The sequence below is a fragment of the Melospiza melodia genome, chromosome 29 (genome assembly GCF_035770615.1).
Source record: "Melospiza melodia melodia isolate bMelMel2 chromosome 29, bMelMel2.pri, whole genome shotgun sequence".
Lineage (NCBI taxonomy): Eukaryota > Metazoa > Chordata > Aves > Passeriformes > Passerellidae > Melospiza > Melospiza melodia.
In genome coordinates, this window is record NC_086222.1 from 2,000,779 (window position 1) to 2,020,839 (window position 20,061).

General features: G+C 58.6%; 3 protein-coding genes across 7 annotated transcripts in view; all 3 read left to right on the forward strand.

Moving 5' to 3' along the window:
• The first annotated feature begins 503 nt into the window (after nucleotides 1–503).
• On the forward strand, nucleotides 504–9,430 carry NLRX1 (NLR family member X1). 4 transcript variants are annotated; one of them, XM_063178331.1, is made up of 13 exons: nucleotides 504–601; nucleotides 1,139–1,270; nucleotides 1,369–1,496; nucleotides 1,616–1,679; nucleotides 2,019–2,116; nucleotides 2,308–2,924; nucleotides 3,741–5,155; nucleotides 5,945–6,031; nucleotides 6,116–6,367; nucleotides 6,477–6,753; nucleotides 8,050–8,077; nucleotides 8,294–8,358; nucleotides 9,348–9,424. In XM_063178331.1, coding segments are annotated over exons 3-12 (2,949 nt in total). In that variant the 5' UTR covers nucleotides 504–601; nucleotides 1,139–1,270; nucleotides 1,369–1,387; the 3' UTR covers nucleotides 8,296–8,358; nucleotides 9,348–9,424. The 4 variants fall into 4 exon arrangements, with proteins under 4 accessions (XP_063034401.1, XP_063034402.1, XP_063034398.1 ...); XM_063178332.1 differs by lacking the exon at nucleotides 8,050–8,077 and having other exon boundaries at nucleotides 9,348–9,430; XM_063178328.1 differs by lacking the exons at nucleotides 8,050–8,077; nucleotides 8,294–8,358; nucleotides 9,348–9,424 and having other exon boundaries at nucleotides 6,477–7,114.
• On the forward strand, nucleotides 7,245–13,036 carry NHERF4 (NHERF family PDZ scaffold protein 4). Its single transcript, XM_063178333.1, has 10 exons — nucleotides 7,245–7,485; nucleotides 8,050–8,077; nucleotides 8,294–8,358; nucleotides 9,348–9,559; nucleotides 10,685–10,871; nucleotides 10,954–11,090; nucleotides 11,168–11,372; nucleotides 11,834–12,030; nucleotides 12,150–12,320; nucleotides 12,491–13,036. The coding sequence occupies exons 1-10, from the start codon at nucleotides 7,470–7,472 to the stop codon at nucleotides 12,533–12,535; spliced, it is 1,263 nt and encodes a 420-aa protein (XP_063034403.1). The 5' UTR covers nucleotides 7,245–7,469; the 3' UTR covers nucleotides 12,536–13,036.
• A 2,539-nt stretch (nucleotides 13,037–15,575) lies between these two features.
• The window catches only part of CBL (Cbl proto-oncogene), a 36,697-nt gene continuing 32,211 nt past the window's right edge, over nucleotides 15,576–20,061 (forward strand). Inside the window, exon 1 of one of the 2 annotated variants that reach the window (XM_063178586.1) lies at nucleotides 15,576–15,760. In XM_063178586.1, the coding sequence (XP_063034656.1) occupies nucleotides 15,614–15,760 (147 nt within the window). In that variant the 5' untranslated portion in view covers nucleotides 15,576–15,613. The remainder of the gene's footprint in view (nucleotides 15,761–20,061) is intronic. The other variant, XM_063178587.1, reaches the window with a different exon arrangement.

The following is a 20,061-nucleotide window of genomic DNA, read 5'->3' on the forward strand; positions in this document are numbered from 1 at the left end:
GCCTCTCTCCAGTCGTGCTCTGGAGCTGCCAGTGATGGGTGAGGGTTCCTGCCAGGCTCCAGCCGCTCTCCAATCGTGCTCTGGAGCTGGCAGTGATGGGTGAGGGTTCCTGCCAGCCTCCAGCCGCTCTCCAATCGTGCTCTGGAGCTGGCAGTGATGGGTGCCGGTGTTCCTGCCAGGCTCCAATCGTGCTCTGGAGCTGCCAGTGCTGGGTGCCGGTGTTCCTGCCAGGCTCCAATCATGCTCCGGAGCTGGCAGTGCTGGGTGCGGGTGTTCCTGCCAGGCTCCAATCGTGCTCTGGAGCTGGCAGTGATGGGTGCAGGTTCCTGCCAGGCTCCAATCGTGCTCGGGGAGCTGGCAGTGATGGGTGAGGGTTCCTGCCAGCCTCCAGCCGCTCTCCAATGGTGCTCCGGAGCTGGCAGCGGCGGAGCGGGGCGGGACAGACAGGACAGGATGGCGTTGCAGGAAGTTCTGCCTGCGGAGCTGCCGCCTCCGCAGCGGAGCCGTGCCCGGGACAGGCGGATGGGCAGCTCGGGGCTGCGCTCCGTGAGCCCGGCTGATCGAGCACGGGCCGATCCCGGCCGGAACCCTGCAGGACGAGGTAACCCCTGGCTCGCTCGGGGCCAGCCCCGGGCTCCGGTGCCAGCCCCGGGCTCCGGTCCTGCCCGGCCACGGCCTCGCCGTGCGGCGAGGAGGGCACGGGGGCCGCCCGGACACGGGGGCCACCAGGACACGGGGGTCCCGAGGGGGGTCCCTGAAGGGCTCAGCAGCAGGAGGGAAGCTCGGGGCCCTCCGCTCGGCCCAGGGGCTGGGAGCCGGGCATGGGACAGCCCGGGGCTGTTTTCTGCAGGGGCACCGAGGTCGGGACACCTGTGCTCAAGGTCAGCCCCTCTGCCCCCGCCCCTGTGCCTCAGTTTCTCCACCTGGATCACATAAAAAGGGGCTGTAAACAGCGTGGGTTGTGCGAGGTGTGAGTGAGTGAGTGAGTGAGTGAGTGAGTGAGTGAGTGAGTGAGTGAGTGAGTGAGTGAGTGAGTGAGTGAGTGAGTGAGTGAGTGGAGTTGTCACTCTGTTCGTCCCGTCCTCTCGGCTGGGGTTTGATTATGTCTTCCCCCCCCCCCCCCCCCCCCGTGCCTCAGTTTCCCGGGATGCTGGGGGCTGTGAGCACCGCCCGGGCTCCTGAAGGATCGCCCTGCTGAGCCCTGCTGGGGCGGGAGCCTGAGTCAGCGCCAGCACAGCCGGTTCTGCCGGGCTGGACCACGCTGGGGCAGGTAAGGCTGGGCAGGGCTCTGCGCGCCCCATCCCGCAGCCCCCGCGCTCTGCTGAGCCCCCGGAGCCCCTCACCCGCCTCCCACCCCCTGTGTTTCAGGTGCAGGTTGTCCCGGGCCATGCAGTGCCAGGGCTGCCTGCCCTGGGGCAGGTGGGCACGGCTGCCTTGGTGCCTGGCAGGGACAAGGGGGACCCGCAGCGTGTCCGTGTGCGCTGCTGCCGTGCCAGGTGAGCTGGGCTCCGTGCTCGGGCACTCAGCCCCGTGTCCCCTGGCTGGGCAGGGGTGTGGGGTTACCCTGCTGGGATGGAGGGGTCCGTCCCTCACCATGTGCATTCCTCCTCCCCAGCAGGTGGTGCCGGCAGGAATTTCCTCAGGAGGGTCCTTGGCACAAGCAGCATCTCCTTGCCCAGGTACAGCGTCACACGGCTGGGGCTCTTTGTCACAGCACAGCTGGCCGAGCTGGCTGCTCGGGCACCTTGCACGCTGCTTTGCTGCCAAACAAACACCCAGACCCTCTGACTCCAGCCCACCTCCCCTGCCTCTGCACAGGTTTTTTGGGAATGCACAGTCTGACCTGCCTTCACCTCCCAGCCGTGCCCCTGCCCTGGCCCTGTGCTCTGCCATGGTGTGGGGGAAGGAAGGGCTGAGCTGGCTCCTCGCAGCACTTCCCACAGCCTGGCTGGTGTTCTGCCCACCCCGCCCCAGGTGGGGTTTGGAGCTGCTCCCTGTGACTCTCCCTCCTCCTGCAGGGGCTGTGTTCGCTACCAGGGAGACTCCCAGGAGAACTCTGCCCAGCCCAGCTCCTCTCACCATGCTCAGTCCCAGCTGAGGAAAGTGGCCTTTTCTGGTGAGTTTGCAGCTCTGGTTTGGAGGGAGGGCCCTACACAGCAGGGTGGGGGCAGCTGCTGTCCTGGGCAGTGTGGTAGGGTTCCCATAACTGGGTGCTGTCCCCTCTCTGCAGTGTCTTGGGGCAGGCAACCTCCCCAGTGCCCTGCCATTGCACAACCCTTGTCATGTCCAGCACCTTCCTCTCTGCAGGTGCCATCAAGAAGCACCAGAAGAGCCTGTCTGCGTGGTTCAGCCACCAGCCCAATGAGGAGAGGCAGTTTGGCCCTTCCTTCTCTCTGGATGCCGTCCACGTGGACCCAGTGATCCGGGAGAGCTCCCTGGAGGAGATTCTGAAGCCCTCCCCTGGTTTAACCATCCAGAACCAGCTCCAGCAGCCCTCCAGGAAGGTTATCAGCCTGCACAGCCTGTTTGACGTGGACGCCTGCGGGCGGCAGGTGAAGAACGTGGTGCTCTACGGCACCGTGGGCACGGGCAAGAGCACCCTCATCAAGAAGATGGTGGTGGACTGGTGCCACGGCCGCCTGCCCCGCTTCCAGCTGGTCATCCCCTTCTCCTGCGAGGACCTGTCCCACAGCCATGCCCACGTGTCCCTGCGGCGCCTCGTCACCAAGAAGTACCAGCACCTCCGGGACGTGGTGCCCGTGCTGGAGGCTTCCAACCTCAGCGTGCTCTTCATCCTCAACGGCCTGGAGCGCCTCAACCTGGACTTCCGCCTGGCTGGCACGGAGCTGTGCTGTGACCCCAACGAGCCCGTGCCTCCCTCTGCCATCGTGGTCAACCTGCTGCGGAAATACCTCCTGCCCGAGGTGGGTGCTGCCCTGCTCTGTGCTGGGGGCAGGTTGGGGGTGAGCCCTGAGGTGTCACAGGGCTGTTGTGGTCATTAGTTGCTGTCCAGCTTGGCTGGGGACAAGCAGGCAGCCTCTGCTCCTGGAGGGACTTGCTAAGGTGGGCTCGTGTCACTGGTGGGATCTTTGGGAGGGGCTGGTAAGGTAATGAAGGCTGTGATCTTCCAGATTTTATTTATGTCTTTGAGGCCTTGTGTGGTGGTGTTCACAGGGGTCTGAGGATGAGGGAAGAGACGAGGATCTGACTCCATGTTTCAGAAGACTTGATTTATTATTTTATGATATATATTATATTAAAACTATACTAAAAGAATAGAAGAAAGGATTTCATCAGAAGGCTAGCTAAGAATAGAAAAAAAAAAGAATGATAACAAAGGTTTGTGGCTCAGGCAGAGAGTCCGAGCCAGCTAGGCTGTGATTGGCCATTAATTAGAAACAACCCCACGAGACCAATCCCAGATGCACCTGTTGCATTCCACAGCAGCAGATAACCATTGTTTACATTTTGTTCCTGAGGCCTCTCAGTTTCTCAGGAGAAAAAATCCTAAGGAAAGGATTTTTCATAAACCACATCTGTGACAGCCTGGTAAGGTAATGAAGGCTGTGATCTTCCAGACTTTATGTCTAGGAGGGAATGGGGAAAGTTCTTCTCTCTCCTCTGCCTGGGCCAGGTTTGATCCAGCGCCTTTGTGAACCCCACCATGTGGACAGGGTGACCCTTGTGCACCCCTCAGTGGTGCTGAGGGGCCCCAGGCTCATCCAGCCCTGTGTCCCCAGGCCAGCATCATCGTCACCACGCGCCCCTCAGCCGTGCGCCGCATCCCCGGCAAGTACGTGGGGCGCTACGCCGAGATCTGCGGCTTCTCCGACACCAACCTGCAGAAGCTCTACTTCCAGATGCGCCTCAGCCAGCCCGGCTGCTCCGGGGAGGAGAGCCAGGAGCGCCGCTCAGCGGAGCAGGAGAACCTGGTGGAGATGCTGTCGAGGAACTTGGAGCGCCACAACCAAATAACGGCTGCCTGCTTCTTGCCGTCCTACTGCTGGCTGGTGTGCACCACCCTGCACTTCCTCTACTTCACCAGGACGGTTCCTCCCAGCCAGACCCTCACTGGTATCTACACCAGCTTCCTGAGGCTCAACTTCAGCGGGGAGGTGCTGGACAGCAGCGACCCCACGCACATCTCCATGATGAAGTACGCGGCCAAGACAGTGGGCAAGCTGGCCTACGAGGGGGTGATGTCCCGCAAGACCTGCTTCTCAGAGGAGGACCTGCGGCAGTGCTTCGAGGTGGAGATGAAGACTGAAAGCGAGCTCAACCTCCTGGAGGTTTTCCGCAGCGACGTGTTCCGTTTCTTCCTGAGCCCGTGCGTGCAGCCGGGCAAGGAGCACACCTTTGTCTTCACCATCCCCGCCATGCAGGAGTACCTGGCAGCCCTGTACGTGGTGCTGGGCGAGAAGAAGACCCTGGTGCAGAGAGTGGGGAAGGAGCTGTCAGAGGTCCTGGGAAAGGTGAGCGAAGATGTTGCCGTGGTTGTGAACATCATCTCCAAGGTGCTGCCGCTGCGCTTCCTCCCCGTGCTCTTCAACCTGCTCAAGATCTTCCCTCGCTACTTCTCCCGGGTGGGCGGCAAGGACAGGGACACCATTGCCCACACCATGGCCGAGGAGCTGTTCAAAGAGGAGGATTACTACAACGACGATGTCCTGGACCAGATCAACTCCAGCATCCTGGGCGTGGAGGGCCCCATGCGCCACCCCGACGAGGCCCCGGATGACGAGGTCTTTGAGCTCTTCCCCATTTTCATGGGCGGGATCCTGTCCCGCCGCAACCGCGCCATCCTGGAGCAGCTGGGCTGCTCCATCAAGAACCTGGCAGCCTTCGAGATCGCCAAGGCCATGAAGAAGACGGTGATCAGGAAGGGCCGCCGGGGCCTGCCCCCCTCGGAGCTCATGGACTACCTGTTCTTCCTGCACGAGTTCCAGAACGAGCGCTTCACGGCCGAGGCCATCCTCTCCCTGCGTGCCGTCAACCTCTCGTCCGTCAAGATGACCCCTCTCAAGTGCTCCGTGCTGGCGTCTGTCATGAGCACCACGAGTCACGAGGTGGAGGAGCTGAACCTGACCTCGTGCAACCTGGACAGCGGCAGCTTGAGGACCCTCTTCCCCGTCCTGCTGCGATGCAAAGCTCTCCAGTGAGTACCACCTCCTCCTGCTCAAAAATCGGGTTTTTTCTCACCTCTGCCCATCACAGGGATGCTTTAGGAGCCCAAGTATGGAAAACTGAGGCAAGGGCACGTTTATCCCAGTGTATTCCTAGGGAACTACAGCTTCCAACATGCAACACTCCTTGAGCAGCCTTTCTAGGGCACTGCATGCTGGGATTTGCAGTCCCAGCTCGCACTCCCGCAGGAATTTTTGGGAAGTTCCCTGCAGCTGGTACGGGCTGGGCGGGCTGCCAGCTGTCCTGGCAGACCCGAGTCCCTACGGGAAGTTACCCGGCATCCCCGTGTCGTTCGCCCTGTGAGGAGTTTGCAGTCCCAGAGGTGGGAGTCTGGGCTGTGCAGATGTTCCCACAGACGTTCCAGAACGTTTGTGGAGCTGCAGGTCTTCCTGCCGCCCAGGTGGTGGCGAGACGTGCTCAGCACAGATGGATCGGGCTGTGCAGCTGGGCTGTGCCGCACTTCCTGCCTCCAGATGCTCAGGAGGGCTTGATGGAGCCCTGATCCCTCCTCTGACCTTCAACCACCTCCTGAAGACTCCGCCATCCCCTTCCCCTTGCCCCGCTCCTGCTGGCACTGGCTCTGCTGGCTCATGCTCGGGTGCGGTGTCACCGCGCTCCCTTTGGGAGAGGAAACCTGGAGTGGCCTAGTTTGGGGAGCCCAGGGAGGATGGTGATGGGCCAAACGGAGCGGGCAGGGCTGCCAGGCTGCCAGGTAACAGCCATTTTGTTCCCGTCACCCCCGTGCCTTGCTCTGCACCAGTCTGCAGCTCAACAGCCTGGGCTCCGACGCCTGCAAGGAGATCCGTGACCTGCTCCTGCATGACAAGTGTGCGGTGAGCAGCCTGCGGTGAGTACGGCCCCCGCCCTGCATGACACTGCCGCTGCTGTCCCCCGACGTGCCTGGGCACCCCCTGAGCTCCGTGTCCCGCAGGCTGGCCAACAACCCCGTGGGTGAGCAGGGCGCTCGCTACCTGGCCGAGGCGCTGGCCGGCAACCGCTCTCTGACCCAGCTGTCCCTGCTGCACACCTCGCTGGGGGACCCCGGCGCCGAGGCCATCGCCCAACACCTGGCCCAGAACCAGCACCTGCAGGAGCTCAACCTGGGCTACAACTCCCTGACGGACGCGGCGGCGCTGCGCGTGGTGGAGGTGGCCAAGAGGCACGAGACGCTGGACAAAGTGCAGTGAGTCCGCTCTGCTGCATCCCTGCCCCTTTACCCACCCAGCATCCCTGTCCCGTGTGCCCCCGTCCTTCCCCTCAGCCCTCACCAGTGCCTCCTGCTGCTTTCCCAGCCTCTACTTCAACGACATCAGCGAGGATGGCAAGAGGGCCCTTGACTCCCTGCGCATGGACCGGGACGGCGTCAGGGCTCTGGTTTTCCTCACGGCGGGCACCGACGTCTCCGATTACTGGTCCCACATCCTGAACGTGGTGCAGAGGAACCTGCCCTTCTGGGACCGCGAGCGGGTCCGGCAGCACCTCGCCCTCCTCCTGCAGGACCTGGAGAGCAGCCGCAGCCAGACTGCCAACCCCTGGAGGAAAGCCAAATTCCTGCGAGTCGAGAGCGAGGTCAAGAAAATGCTGGGGGAACTGCAGGATGGGAGCCTCTGACCTGCTGCCCATCCACCAGCCAGGGTGGGGCAGTGGAGTGTGCCCAGCAGCACGTTCCCTGCGCCCTCACCCACCTGGAGGTGCTGGGTGGATGGTGCTGTCAAGGGTGCGGGGTGTGTGGGGCTCAGCCTCATCTGCAGGCGAGGCTCGAGTGTGGGAATGGCACAGAAACCAGGTCAGGAGCAAATGGGACTTGTTCTTCTGGGCCTGTGGAAAGCCAGCCCCTGCAGCCTGGCCAGAGTGCTGGCGGGGAGCAGGATTGGGGCTTGTCTGTGAAGCTTTTGGGAGCATTAAAGTGCACCTCTCTATTTCCACTGAAGCACACTAGTACCAAGACTTGATCTCCTCTTGGGGCCCTTCCTGGGGAGGAATTGGAGCAGCTGGAGTGGAGGGTTCTGCCTTTGCCCATCTCCCAGCACTGGCGTGGAGCAGCCCACCTCTGCTCCAGTGCTGAGCCGGTCATTCTCCCCTCACTGTGTGTCCCCTGGGAGCCACCAGGAGCTGTCCCCAAGCTGGGTGTCCCGGGGTGCTGGTCCCTGCTCCCAGCTCTGGCTGGGAGGGCAGGGGAAGCTCAGGGCGGTTTAACCATTAAACCTGGGGCGTCTTGGGAGAGGCGGGGACACTTCCCTGCCACTTCACCCTGTACCTTGCTCCCTCTGGCAATCCCTGCAGCCATGAAGCAAACAAAAGGTATGTGCCTGCCGGGGAATCCTCTGCAGACCCTTCCCCACACACACAGGCCCTGCTGCCAGGTGGAGCAAGGCACTGTCAGAGCCCAGGCAGCCTGTGGAAGGAGCCAGAGGCGTGCAGGGAGATGTCACCTTGTGGGGATGCTGGGGAGGCATCCCCTCTCCCCGGGTTTTTGGGGGTCCTTGTGCCCAAAGAGGTGTGGAGGGGTTTTACGGGGGGGTGTGTGCCAGGGAAGGTCTCTGTTTCTTTCTCCTGGCTCCAGCAGCTCCCTGGGGTCCTGGTGAACCTTCTCAGCCCTCGCTGAAGAGCCCTTTAACCCCCAGGACTGGCCCCATCTGTTGGGCCCTGCTTTGCCCATGGGACCCGAGCAGCTCATCCTGCTGTTGGGAAGGCAGGAGGGGACAATGTGACAGGGCCAAGGAACAACCTGTGCTGAGAGACAGAGGGGCCTGGGGGCTGTGTGGGCTTGGCACACCCCCTCACATGGATGGCAGGCTCAGCTGGAGCGTGGGGTCTGCTCCCAGCCCACCCCCTCCTGTGCTGACCTCTCCTCTCCCCCTGCAGGGCTCGAGGGAGACAAGATGTCCATCATGTAAGTGCTGATCTCCCCTTGGCCAGGGGCTTTCTGGGGCTCAGGAGAGACGTGGGGAATGATCCAAGAGGAAAATCCCCTCTGGCTTTCCCCAAGGAAAAGGAGGCACGGGCCCCAGTTGGCCCTTTATGGAGGAACAGGCTCCCCAAAGCTGGGGGAGGCAGGGGCAAGGCCACCCTGCACTAACGTGGCCTCTCCTGCCCTTTATCATTTCAGAAAATTTGAATTTAACCCCAAAGTTGGGATCGACAACCCAGCCTTGACCCTGACTGAGGACACGGGTAAATACATGCCCTCATCTCCCAGGGTGTCCCTGTGTCTGCAGGGGCTGTGACACCTGGGTGTCCCTGTGACTGCACAGGGCTGTGACACCTGGGTGTCCTTGTATCTGCACAGGGATGTGGCACCTGGGTGTCCCTGTCTGTGCACAGGGCTGTGACACCTGGGTGTCCCTGTGACTGCACAGGGCTGTGACACCTGGGTGTCTCTGTGTCTGTGTAGGGGGCTGTGACACCTGTGTGTCCCTGTGTCTGTGCACAGGGCTGTGACACCTGGGTGTCCTTGTCTCTGCAGGGGCTGTGACACCTGGGTGTCCCTGTCTGTGCACAGGGATGTGGCACCTGGGTGTCCTTGTGTCTGTGCACAGGGCTGTGACACCTGTGTGTCCCTGTCTGTGCACAGGGCTGTGACACCTGGGTGTCCCTGTGTCTGTGCACAGGGATGTGACACCTGTGTGTCCCTGTCTGTGCACGGGGCTGTGACACCTGGGTGTCCCTGTGACTGCACAGGGCTGTGGCACCTGGGTGTCCCTGTCTCTGCACAGGGCTGTGACACCTGGGTGTCCTTGTATCTGCACAGGGCTGTGACACCTGGGTGTCCCTGTGTCTGTGTAGGGGGCTGTGACACCTGTGTGTCCCTGTCCCTGCACAGGGCTGTGGCACCTGGGTGTCCCTGTCTGTGCACAGGGAGGTGGCACCTGTGTGTCCCTGTCTCTGCACAGGGCTGTGGCACCTGTGTGTCCCTGTCCCTGCACAGGGCTGTGGCACCTGTGTGTCCCTGTCTGTGCACAGGGATGTGACACCTGAGTGTCCCTGTCCCTGCACAGGGCTGTGGCACCTGGGCACTGCTGGGGTCCTGAGCTCTCTGTCCCACTGGGGACCTGTGGGAGGTGACCACAGGAGGGATGAGCAGCTCCCCAGCCCAGGATGGGGTGCAGAGCCTGTGTGAGGATCCCCGCAGGGCCCTGCTCACGGGCTGTGCCCCCCCACAGACGGCGAGGGCGTGGGGGAGCCCCGCTTCTACCTGCTGACCAAGGAGAGCACCGAGACCTTCGGCTTCTGCCTGCACGAGGAGCTGGGCTGCCGGGGCCACGTCATCCGGCAGATCGAGCTGGGGGGGGTGGCCCAGCGCAGGGGGCTGCAGGACGGGGACCGCCTGCTCCAGGTCAATGGCCACTTCGTGGACCACATGGACCACCTCAGGGTAAGCTGGGAGCGTGCCATGGCAACGCTGGGTCCCCGGGATCCCTGATTCCTGATCCCCATGGGAACCCCTGGGTCCCCGGGATCCCTGATTCCTGATCCCCGGTTCCCATGGGAACGCCTGATTCCTGATCCCTGATTCCCATGGGAACACCTGGGTCCCTGATTCCTGATTCCCATGGGAATCCCTGGATTCCTAATTCCCATGGGAATGCCTGGGAATGCCTGATTCCTGATCCCTGATTCCCATGGGAATGCCTGGGATTCCTGATCCCTGATCCCTGATTCCCATGGGAATACCTGCATCCTTGGGATCCCTGATTCCTGATTCCCATGGGAACACCTGGGATCCCTGATTCCCATGGGAATCCCTGGGTCCTGCCCAGCCAGGGGCACAGAGGATGCCTGACTCAGCTGTTTGCGCTTGAAGCATTTCACTTTCTTTGCATTGTTTTAGCATTTTCTTATATTGTAAGATTGTTTTAGTGATATGACAGAATTTGATGTTCTACAGGTGAAGAATTTCCCTGATCATTCCACATCAGCACTTGATTGAGGTTTTGATTGGCAACAGATAACCTCTCAAATGTTTGTTCTTTCCTCTGCATGGGCCCAGCAGATGAAATTACATACACTTTTAAATTTAATTAAAATAAAAAAGGTGATATGTGGTGATATGTCACAGATATGTTTTAAAAAATTCTTTCCTTAGGATTTTTTCTCCTGAGAAGCTGGGAGGCCTCAGGAACAAAATGCAAACAATGGTTATCTGCTGCTGTGGAATGCAACAGGTGCATCTGGGATTGGTCTCATGTGGTTGTTTCTAATTAATGGCCAATCACAGACAGCTGTCTCAGACTCTCAGTCAGACACAAGCTTTTGTTATTCATTTCATTCTTCTTCTTGCTTGCTAGCCTTCTGATGAAATCCTTTCTTCTATTCTTTTAGTAAAGTTTTAATATAATATATATAATAAAATAATAAATCAAGCCTTCTGAAACATGGAGTCTCCTCTCTCCCCTCACCCTGGGACCCCTGCCAACACCACCACATGCACGAGCCCTGCTGACCCCAGGGACCCCACCCCATCACAGGGTGCCTGCTCAGGGTTCCTGGGTCCTTCCAGGTGGTGCAGAAGATCAAGGCCAGTGGGAACCAGGTCCTGCTGGCGGTGCTGGATGGTGACTCCTACGAAGCAGCCAAAGCCCTGGGCAGGGACCTGTCCCAGATGCTGCCCGAGGACATCCGCCCGCGCCTCTGCCACGTCACCAGGGACAAAAGCGGCTTTGGCTTCAGCGTGTCGTGTCCAGAAGGTAAAAGGAGATGCTGCCACCCCGAGCCTCCCTGTTGTAGCACCTCACTCATCCCAAGGTGCCCCTTCTGCTCCTCCTGCAGGCACCAAGGGCACCTTCCAGCTGTCGGTGCTGCAGGACGGGCCAGCGGACAGAGCAGGGGTGCCACCGGGCTGCTGGCTGCTGGAGCTCAACGGGGACAGCGTCAAGAGCTACTCCCACACCCAGCTCACCAGAAAGGTGCCTGCTCCCGCCATGGGGGGCGAGGGCTGGGGCTGAGAATGTCACTGAGAATGTCACCTGTGCTTCCCACGCAGCTCAAGCAGAGCGGCAACAAGGTGACGCTGCTGGTGGCATCCAGCGCCGTGGAGGAGTTCTACCGCCTGCGGGGCCTGCGGGTCACGGCTGCCCTGGCTGACACCTCCAGGCTGCCCTTCAAGGTCCGGGAGCTGCACCTGGTGAAGGGTCCTGCTGGCTACGGCTTCCTGCTCAAGGAGGATGACTGCAGCTCGGGAGGAGTAGGTGAGAGGGGCAGTTTTTACCTGAGCAAGGCGTTTCTGAGGGTTGGGAAGAGCTGACAGCTCTATACCCTGTCCCCACCCTGAGAGGGGCAGTTTGTATGTGAGAAAGGCATTTCTGAGGGTTGGGAAGAGCTGACAGCTCTATACCCTGTCCCCACCCTGAGAGGGGCAGTTTGTATGTGAGAAAGGCATTTCTGAGGGTTGGGAAGAGCTGACAGCTCTATACCCTGTCCCCACCCTGAGAGGGGCAGTTTGTATGTGAGAAAGGCATTTCTGAGGGTTGGGAAGAGCTGACAGCTCTATACCCTGTCCCCACCCTGAGAGGGGCAGTTTGTATGTGAGAAAGGCATTTCTGAGGGTTGGGAAGAGCTGACAGCTCTATACCCTGTCCCCACCTGCACACGGGGGTCAGCAGAGCCAGTTCCTCTCTGTGAGCCTCTGGCCCTCCCTGTGCTGTGGCAGGCCAGTTCCTGTGGGATGTGGATGTGGGGCTGCCAGCAGAGCAGGCGGGGATGAGGGAAGGGGACCGAGTGCTGGCCGTGAACGGGGAGAGCATCGAGGGGCTGGACCACGAGCAGACGGTGCGCAGGATCCGCGCCCGGGAGGATCAGGTGACGCTGCTGGTCATCGACCCCGCTGGGGACGAGTTCTACCACTCGGTGGGTCCTGGGGACACGCTCCTGCTCTGGCTGGGGAGCCCTGGGGTGCTGTGGGGCTGCACAATGGGATGGGTGTCCCCCACAGGGGCTGTGTGTCCATCCCTCTTCTGCTCTTCCAGATCGGGCTGTCCCCCCTGCAGTTCTTTGAGGACAGCGACCCCGCCTCGGGCTCCTGCACGCCCTCCCTGCCCTCTCGCAGTGGCTCCCCTGCACCCTGCGACGTTGAGGTGGCACCCAAGGGACCTGTGTCCTGGCTGATGGCTGCTGCCAACAGCATAGAGATCATACAGGTAACTGCTCAGGGCAGTGCTCACAGCCTGGCAGGGCTCTGAGTGCTGCCACCTTCCTATTCCACCCATCCCAACATTTCCTGGCACCTGTGGTGCTGCCAGGAGGAGGCTGTGCGCTCCCCTGGCCACAGGGCCAGGCAGAATGACCCCTCCAACCTGTGTCCCTGCAGAGCCAGCGCCAGGAGGAGCACACAAAGCTGTGCCAGGCATTCTAACAGCCTGGGAGCCTCTGGACAGGCTCTCCCACACAGCACCTCCACCCAGGCCACGGGCAGCCCTCGGGCTCAGCACTGCTCAGCATGGACCCTGCACAGCAGCTCCTGTGTCCCCATGCCTGGCTCACAGCATGACCCTCCCAGGGACTCGTCTCTGCCCACCCAGGCTGCCTCAGAGCTTGTACCAACCACATTGGCAGCTCCTCCTGCCCTGACCACAGAGCTGTGTCTTTGCCTGCCCAGCTACCTCCAGGGATTGCTCAGGACATTGCAATGAAGCCCTTGCCCAGCTCCAGGCTCTGGGAGTTCCCAGAAGAGCTGGAGTGCTGCCCTCTGCACTGTGACCCAGGGCACTCGAGGGTTGGCTCGGATCTGCACGTGCATGGACATCTCTCCTGTGCTGCTCCTCTCCCTGAACCTGTGGGCACTGAGTGTCCAGCAGCCAGCACCACCCTGCTCCTGCACCACCCTTTTGGGGTGATTAAAGGACAAATCCACTGCTGTTTGTGTGGGTGATGTTGTGGGCAGCACATCCCAGGGCCAGATCCATCCTCTCTTCCCAAGCCTGGAGCTGGGCAGTGGATGTGGGGAGCTCTCCAGGTGTGCTGCTGGGAGGGTGGGGGCTGAGAGCCCCTGGGCACTGCACCTGCAGGAACTGACAGCAAACTCCTGCAGGCATCCATTGTGCTCCACAGCAAGGGCTGTTCCTGAGGGTTCCCTTGCAGGTGACACATCCGTTCCTGCCCATTGTCACCAGGGTGGTGACAATGCTGGGGGAGGGGGCCCGGGGGGGGATCCCAGAGGGGAAATTTCACCTCTCTGCCGAGTGTGGGAGAGTGAAAACGAGCACAGAGTTTTGCATGTGGCCAAGAACCACAAACCTCTGGCTGAGGTTTTACCTCGGCCCCTTCTCGAGCGTGAACGGAAGCGCCACACTGGAGTCCCTGCCTCGTGTCCTCTGGGCTCAGTGCAGGCAGCTGGGGGGCAAAAAGTCCTTGTCCAGAAATTCTGGGAGCTGACAGCTTGGGAGGGAGCAGAGCTGGCAGCTGCAGGCTTGTCTGGGGGTGAACAGTCAAGGGAAAAGCGTGGCTGGGAGCCCCCAGCAGCACCAAGGTGTGGGGTCCCTGCACCAGTCCCAATAATCCCAAGTGAAACCCTCCCAAAAGTCCCAAGTGAGCCAGTCACAACAGTCCCCAGCAAAATCAACCTTTGCTTGAAGTCTCCCAGCCCCAGCTCGGGGTGAATCATGCCCAGAGAAGCAGATAGTCAGGAATGCAATTACTCAAGCGTGTTCCCTGATCTCTTTGGATCAGAGCCACGGTGATTTTTGTACTTGGCTCTCACAAAGGCGGTGTTGCCCTCCCCAGTTCTCTCCCCAGGTAGTTGTGGTAGCGTGGAGCTGGCCAGGGCACCTGCTGGTGGTCAATCCTGCTTGACTATTAGCCAGAATCCATTAGCACCTAATGGGAAAAGCCTCAGGAACACGGCCTCAATAAACCGTGACATATTTGAGGTCAATATAATCCTTAGGAAAATTTGCCCAGGTAATTAAAGCCAGACAAGGAGTTGCCTGTCCCAGAAATATTTACCAAGCTTTACCAAAGGCAATAAAATGAAGGCAGGCAGTTTTATAACCAATCCATGCTGGGCTCCCTTGTTGTGTTTAGTGCTGCTTCCTGCCGTGCTGTCCATTTGGCTCCTCAGCAAGTGGGTGCCACAAAGCTCCCTGCAGGAGGCTGGACCTAGGGGCTGGGGCTGTGCTGTCCAACCTCCAGGCCCGAGTTTGGGGTGCTCGTGTTCCCCAGACTGATGTGGGCAAACCCACAGTTTGCCTTTGCCTGGCTTCCTCTTACAGCCCCTGTGGCAGCAGCCACAGCTGCTTTTTGCAAAAGGATGTGTTCTTCTGCCTGGAGAGGAGATGAAAAGAGGATCTGAAGGCAGCAAAGAAACAGAACTCAACTCACTCTCAAGCCCATGTTGTAATTTTTTTAAAGGTTTAGTGGCGTCAGCGCTGAACTCACTCTGTGGCTCCCTTTAGATTCCCTGCTCCCCTCTTCTCTCCCCGGTCCCTTTTCACTCCCTGGTTCCCTTTTTTCTCCCTTGCCTTCTTTTGACCCCTGGTTCTCTTTTCTCTCCCTGGTTCCCTTTTCTCTCCTTTGTCTCCTTTTGACCCCCTGGTTCTCCTCTCTCCCCCTGATCCCTTTTTCTGTCCCCCCTGGTCCCTTTTCTCCCCCTGGTTCCCTTTTCTTTCCCTTGCCTCCTTTTGACCCCCTGGTTCCTTTTCTCTCCCTGGTCCCCTTTTCACTGCCCAGTCCCATTTTCTCTCCCTGCTCCGCTTTTCTCTCCCCTTTTCTCTCCCTGTTGCTCTCACTGCCCGGTTCCCGCTCCTTCTCCGGTTGGAGCCGGGATGCCGGGCACGGGGACTCAGCCCCGGTGGCCTCTGCCTCCCCTGCTTTGCGGGGACAGGCCTCAGGTACCTGCCAGGTGCACCGGACGCTCTCCCGTTCCCATCCCCTCCCTGCCGCTGCCGGTGCCGCTCCAGCCTCGGGCACATCCCTCTGCGGGAGAGGGGTGCGTGCAGCGCCGCTTCCCCGCGTCGGGGCCGTTCTTAGAAAAGGGAACGCGTGTCCGGGAAAGCGGAAGCGCCGCGGTTTCGCAAGGCGGCCACGGGAAGGGCCGCCAAGGCCGCGGGTCCGTCCCGGGGGCGGCGGGGCCAGCGCGGCCCCCGCGTTCCCATGGCGACCGCGCCCCGCCCCGCCCCGCCCGCACCAAGCATGGCCGCCGCTCCGCCCTCACGCCGCCACACCGCGCATGCGCTTCTCTCCGCGACCAATCAGCGCCGGCTCCACCCCGGGGGAGGGGGCGTGTCCGGGCGCGCGGGGGGGCGAGCGGCCAATCAGCGCCGGCGAGGAGGGCGGGGCCTCGCTGGAACCGGGCGCCGCCGCCGCCGCCACCGCCCACGGCCGCCGCCGCCGCCCTGCCCGGCCCGGCCCGGCCCGGAGCGCCCTCAGCCCGGTCCCCTCCAGGGCCGCGGCCCCGGTGCCGGACGGGCCCCACGGGCCGGCTGTGGGCGCCCCCATGTCGGCGCCGCTGAAGAAGGGCCCCGGCGGGCTCATCGGGCTGATGAAGGACGCGTTCCAGCCGCACCACCACCACCTCGGGCCGCACCAGCCCGGCGCCGTGGACAAGAAGATGGTGGAGAAGTGCTGGAAGCTCATGGACAAGGTGGGGAGGGCGCTGGGGTGGGGAGGGGTGGCTGTGGCACGGGGCTGGCCTGGGGGGTTCGGGGCTCTGGGGTCAGGGGGGATCTGGGATGAGCCTGGAATTGTGGAGGTGGCTGGGAGAGAAGGGGCTGGGGCTCCAGGGGGATATCGGGGGCTCCAGGGGGGATATTTGGGGGGTTCAGGGATGTGTGGACACAGAATGGGGGGCAGCGCTGTGGGGGGAGGATGTGGTGAGCCTGGAGTGACAGCACAAGGGGGAATGGCTTGGCACTGGTGGGGTATTGGGAGTGAGGAATTGTGCCCTGGCAGGATGGGCAAGCCTGGCACAAGGTGCCAGAGAAGCTGTGGCTGCCCCTGGATGTGCCCAAGGCCAGGCTGGACAGGGCTGGAGCAGCCTGGGGTGGTGGAAGGTGTCCCTGCCAGGGACAAGATGGGATTTAAGGTCCTTCCAACCCCGACCCTGCTGTGATTCCATGTGGAACTCGGTGGGGAGGTGAGCCATGGCGGGGAGGCAGCACCAGGATGGGATGGCAGCATGAAGGGAGATCAGCAGCTCTGCAAGGAACAAGGTGGAGGAAGAGGGGACGGTTTGGAATGGAGGATTTGGAAGTGCCTGAGAAGATCTGGGATGCTTCCTAAGGGCAGTGGTCACAGCCCTAAGGCTGCCAGAGCTCAGCATTTGGGCGCAGAGTGGATTGTTGGGGTGTCCTGTGCAAGGCCAGGAGCTGCACTGGATGGTCCTTGTGGGTCCCTTCCAAGCCTGTAGAATAATATCTGTATTAATTATATACATGTATAGATAATTCCAGTCCTGTAGGTGCTGGGGTGGGCACTGGTGGTGCTGGGAATGGGATGGGGAGCTGCAGGTGGTGACAGCAGCAGGACAAGGGAGAAATCCAGGATTTGCTCCTTGGAAGCAAATAGAGCCTGGTGTGTGGGTAATGGATGGTGCAGCTTTGTGGCAGGCCAGGTTATTCCTTTTGGAATGAACAGGAATGTGTTGCTGCACTCAGGACAAAACCTTTTCCTTAAAACTGAGGGAAAACTGTAAAAGCCTGAATAAACCCTTGTGCAATCAGTAGTTAGAGGAAGATAAAGCATCAAGTGATGTTTAACGAGAAAAACTTGTGGCGTGGGAGCTGGAAAGGCCTTCTTCCAGCCCCACACCTTCAGGAGGGGCTCTCTGGGGTCATTAAGACTCCACTCCTCCTCCTCCTCCTTTTCAAATGCCAGGAAATGGCTCTTGCCGGGGGCAGGACACCAGACCTTTTGGCCTGTTGGTGTGATGGGATATTTGATTTACTGGCCTGGCTAGGTGTGCTGCTCGGCCCAGGGTTTCCAGAAATGCTGGGGGGGTTGTCAGGGAATGACCAAGTGAGTGAAAGCAGGCACACAGAAATAGGCACAAAATAAAAATGGAATTTTGGTGGAGTTTTCATTGATAATTGCTATTCAGCCCTGAAATCAAGGCTAGGCTTGGCATGCTGCAGTCTGAAATGTGCAGCGCAGTTTATGGCACTGAGTTTAGGGCCCTACAAGTGGTGTAGAGTGAGAGCATCACCCAAGTTGCCCCCAGGCCTTGGGGACTGTCACCTGGCCACCTCCCTCCCCTCTGGGAGCAGAGCAGGCAGGGATTTTGGCCATCCCTCATCCAACTGCCCCTCAGGCTTGTGCATTTCCCTTGGCTTTCCCCTGCATTGTTTATCCATGCAGTGGCTGAGCCTCCTGCAGTAAGTGCTAAGAGCAGGCAGAGCAAATGACTTCTTTAAAGGAGTATTAAATCCCGTTCCTGCCAAGAAATCACTCTGTGTTGGCTGGCCCCACAAAAGGCAGGGTTTATGGTTGTGCCTTGCTGTGCCTGTGATGAGCTTTGATCACCTACAGAGACTGGGGCAGAGCAAAAAACCCCTTTCAGAGGTGCCATTGGCTCTGTTACACACTCTGAGGGCCAAGTGCTGATGTAGGAGAGGCAGCTTGGGCATGGAGACAGGACCCTAAATAAGTGTAACCTGTAAGAATGCACATATTCTTCTGCAGAATGTGTGGCTATAGATGGCAACTTGTGTTTGAGCTCATGACCTGCTCTGCTCGAAGGAAAAGATTAGCCTGAATAAAAAGCTGATTATTGTGGCATTTTAAAATGCAGCAGGGTGTTTTTTGGAGTGAAATTTCACAGCTTTAGGTCTTTATAGCAGGTTGGGTGTGTTCTCTCTCCAGTGACAGAAAAGCCAGGGCTGCTGCTGTGTTTGTCACAAGTTACATCAACCTCTTTTACTCCAGGTTTACTCACAGGCAGCATCCAGAAGCTCTCAGGCTTGAAGTCTTGCTCAGTCTGATTGGTACAAAAGGAGAGTTCTGGCTCTGAAAAGCCTTTCAGATTTCAGTTAGATTTCAGCTGTACTTGTGCACACTCAAAGAACACATCTGAATTAGAATCTCTTTCGTGGTGTAGCAAAAACCCAGCGAAGCTCACGGCGAGGAATGCTAAATGAATGGAAGGTGTTGAGAATGGGTGAGATTTCTGGGCCAGGAAAATGAAATTCCAGGTGCAGATAAAAACCTGCCTGTGTGCATGTTTAATAGATGATGTTTTTGCCTCTCAGAGCTGCGTGCTGTGTCTGTGTGGGTACACCACACTCACGACCTCATTTGTTAGCCTGCATAATTAGCTGCTGTTGTCAAAGCATTCGTGCATCTCTGCTTTGGGATGTGACTGATGAATTTCCTATGCAAGTTGATTCTTGTCCAAATATTTTCCCTGTAATGCTCTCCATAAGCTGCCTGACATATTTATGTCTTTCAGATTCTTTCATTTGAAGCCCTAATTTTTTGTCAGTGCCATTCCTCCCACAGCTACACGTGGTCACACAGAGCATGGACATAAAATATCCCTTCCCATCCCTGCTGGATGTTCCCCTTCAGCTGAATGAGGTGACATTTCTGCGTTCCTCTGCAGAGCAGAGATGAAATGCAGCCCCCTGGAGTTCCCTGCTGTGGGTGGTATTTGAGGAATAGGTGGGTTAGTCATGAGCTGCTTGGGCTGGAGCAGAGTGCAATAAATGTGGGAAGGAACAGAGGAGGAAGAGGAGCTTTGAGATAAAACTTCCCTAAAGGGTTTCCTGATACCATTCAGTTCCTAGAACTGATATAGAGAAGTGCCACTGCAGGTCACCTTCATTGTGAGGAGAAGAAAGGCCAAACGCAAATCTAGCAAGAGATAAGAGATGTTTGAGTAGGTTTTGTTTTGTTGCACTGGAATGAGGAGTGGTCTCAGTGCAGTAAAGGAAGGAAAAAATGAATTTTCAGAACTGCCTGAGAGGGAAAATCTTACCTGGGAGTAGCCCCTGGATGCTCATCAGGCCTGGGACTCTTAAATCCAGAATTAGTCAAGGCAAGCTGCAGATTGTTGAGGGCAAGGATTCAATTCCAGGCCTTGAAGATGTAGATGAGATTATTTTTCCTAGATTCTTTCCTCAAAACTCAGTTGGGAAGACTGGTTTTTGACTTGCATTTGGAAAATGGAAATGGGTGAAGTCAATTTTCAGGTCCTTCACAGGCCTACCTCTCTTCATGCTGAGCTTTATTGGTGTGTCTGAAAACCCAAAAACATCTCCCTAAATGGTTTGTTCCTCAGAGAACACAACATGAGCCAGGCAAATTTTGGATGATAATTTAAACCCGTGGATTGCTTCTGTTCGTTGCCATCACACCTAAACAAAAAAAATATTTTTCTGCTTTTTTGCTCAATTTCCTTCCACATTGCTGGTCCCTGTGGAAGGCTGCTGAGGGGCAGCTGTTCCCAGGGCTGGGAACATTCCTTTGGATGTTGTCATGATGCTGCAAGTGCACACGTAGAGAAACGAGGAAAATGCCACAAAATGCTTTTGTTGCTGCCGTGTTGCGAAAACCCCAAGTTTGCTCATGAGGCAGCAGTTCTTAGTTATGCAGTTTTGTTTAACTGCTCATCCTAGCTAATTTTGGTTTGCTTGGTAAATAAAGAAGCTGATTTGATAATAAAATACCAGCAAGTTTTGACCTTTCTGTTAACTGTTTGAGGAATCTGCTTCTTGGGAAGCATTTTACAGGGGCTCTGAGAATGAGCAGTTTGCAGAACTCTCTGCTGCTGTGGGGGAATTGTTTTAATTGATATCAAAGTCTGAAATGCAGCAGGTCTGCTGCTCCCATAGCTGGGTAATTTCAGAATGTAGCGGCCAAATTGTTCTCTATTTCCAGCAAGATGAGGGAAGTGCAGGCTCTGCTTGCTTCATGTGCTTCCTCCTCAGAGCTGACTGTGTTTGTTAA

What these genes read in the sequence shown, in the direction of transcription:
- NLRX1 (XM_063178328.1), top strand. Translation starts at nt 1,388, where the DNA reads ATGCAGTGCCAGGGCTGCCTGCCCTGGGGCAGGTGGGCACGGCTGCCT. An exon ending in GAGGAAAGTGGCCTTTTCTG is followed by an intron (nt 2,117 to 2,307) that starts GTGAGTTTGCAG and finishes TCCTCTCTGCAG; the next exon opens with GTGCCATCAAGAAGCACCAG. An exon ending in CTGCGATGCAAAGCTCTCCA is followed by an intron (nt 5,156 to 5,944) that starts GTGAGTACCACC and finishes GCTCTGCACCAG; the next exon opens with TCTGCAGCTCAACAGCCTGG.
- NHERF4 (XM_063178333.1), top strand. An exon ending in CTGCAGCTCGGGAGGAGTAG is followed by an intron (nt 11,373 to 11,833) that starts GTGAGAGGGGCA and finishes GTGCTGTGGCAG; the next exon opens with GCCAGTTCCTGTGGGATGTG. An exon ending in ACAGCATAGAGATCATACAG is followed by an intron (nt 12,321 to 12,490) that starts GTAACTGCTCAG and finishes GTGTCCCTGCAG; the next exon opens with AGCCAGCGCCAGGAGGAGCA.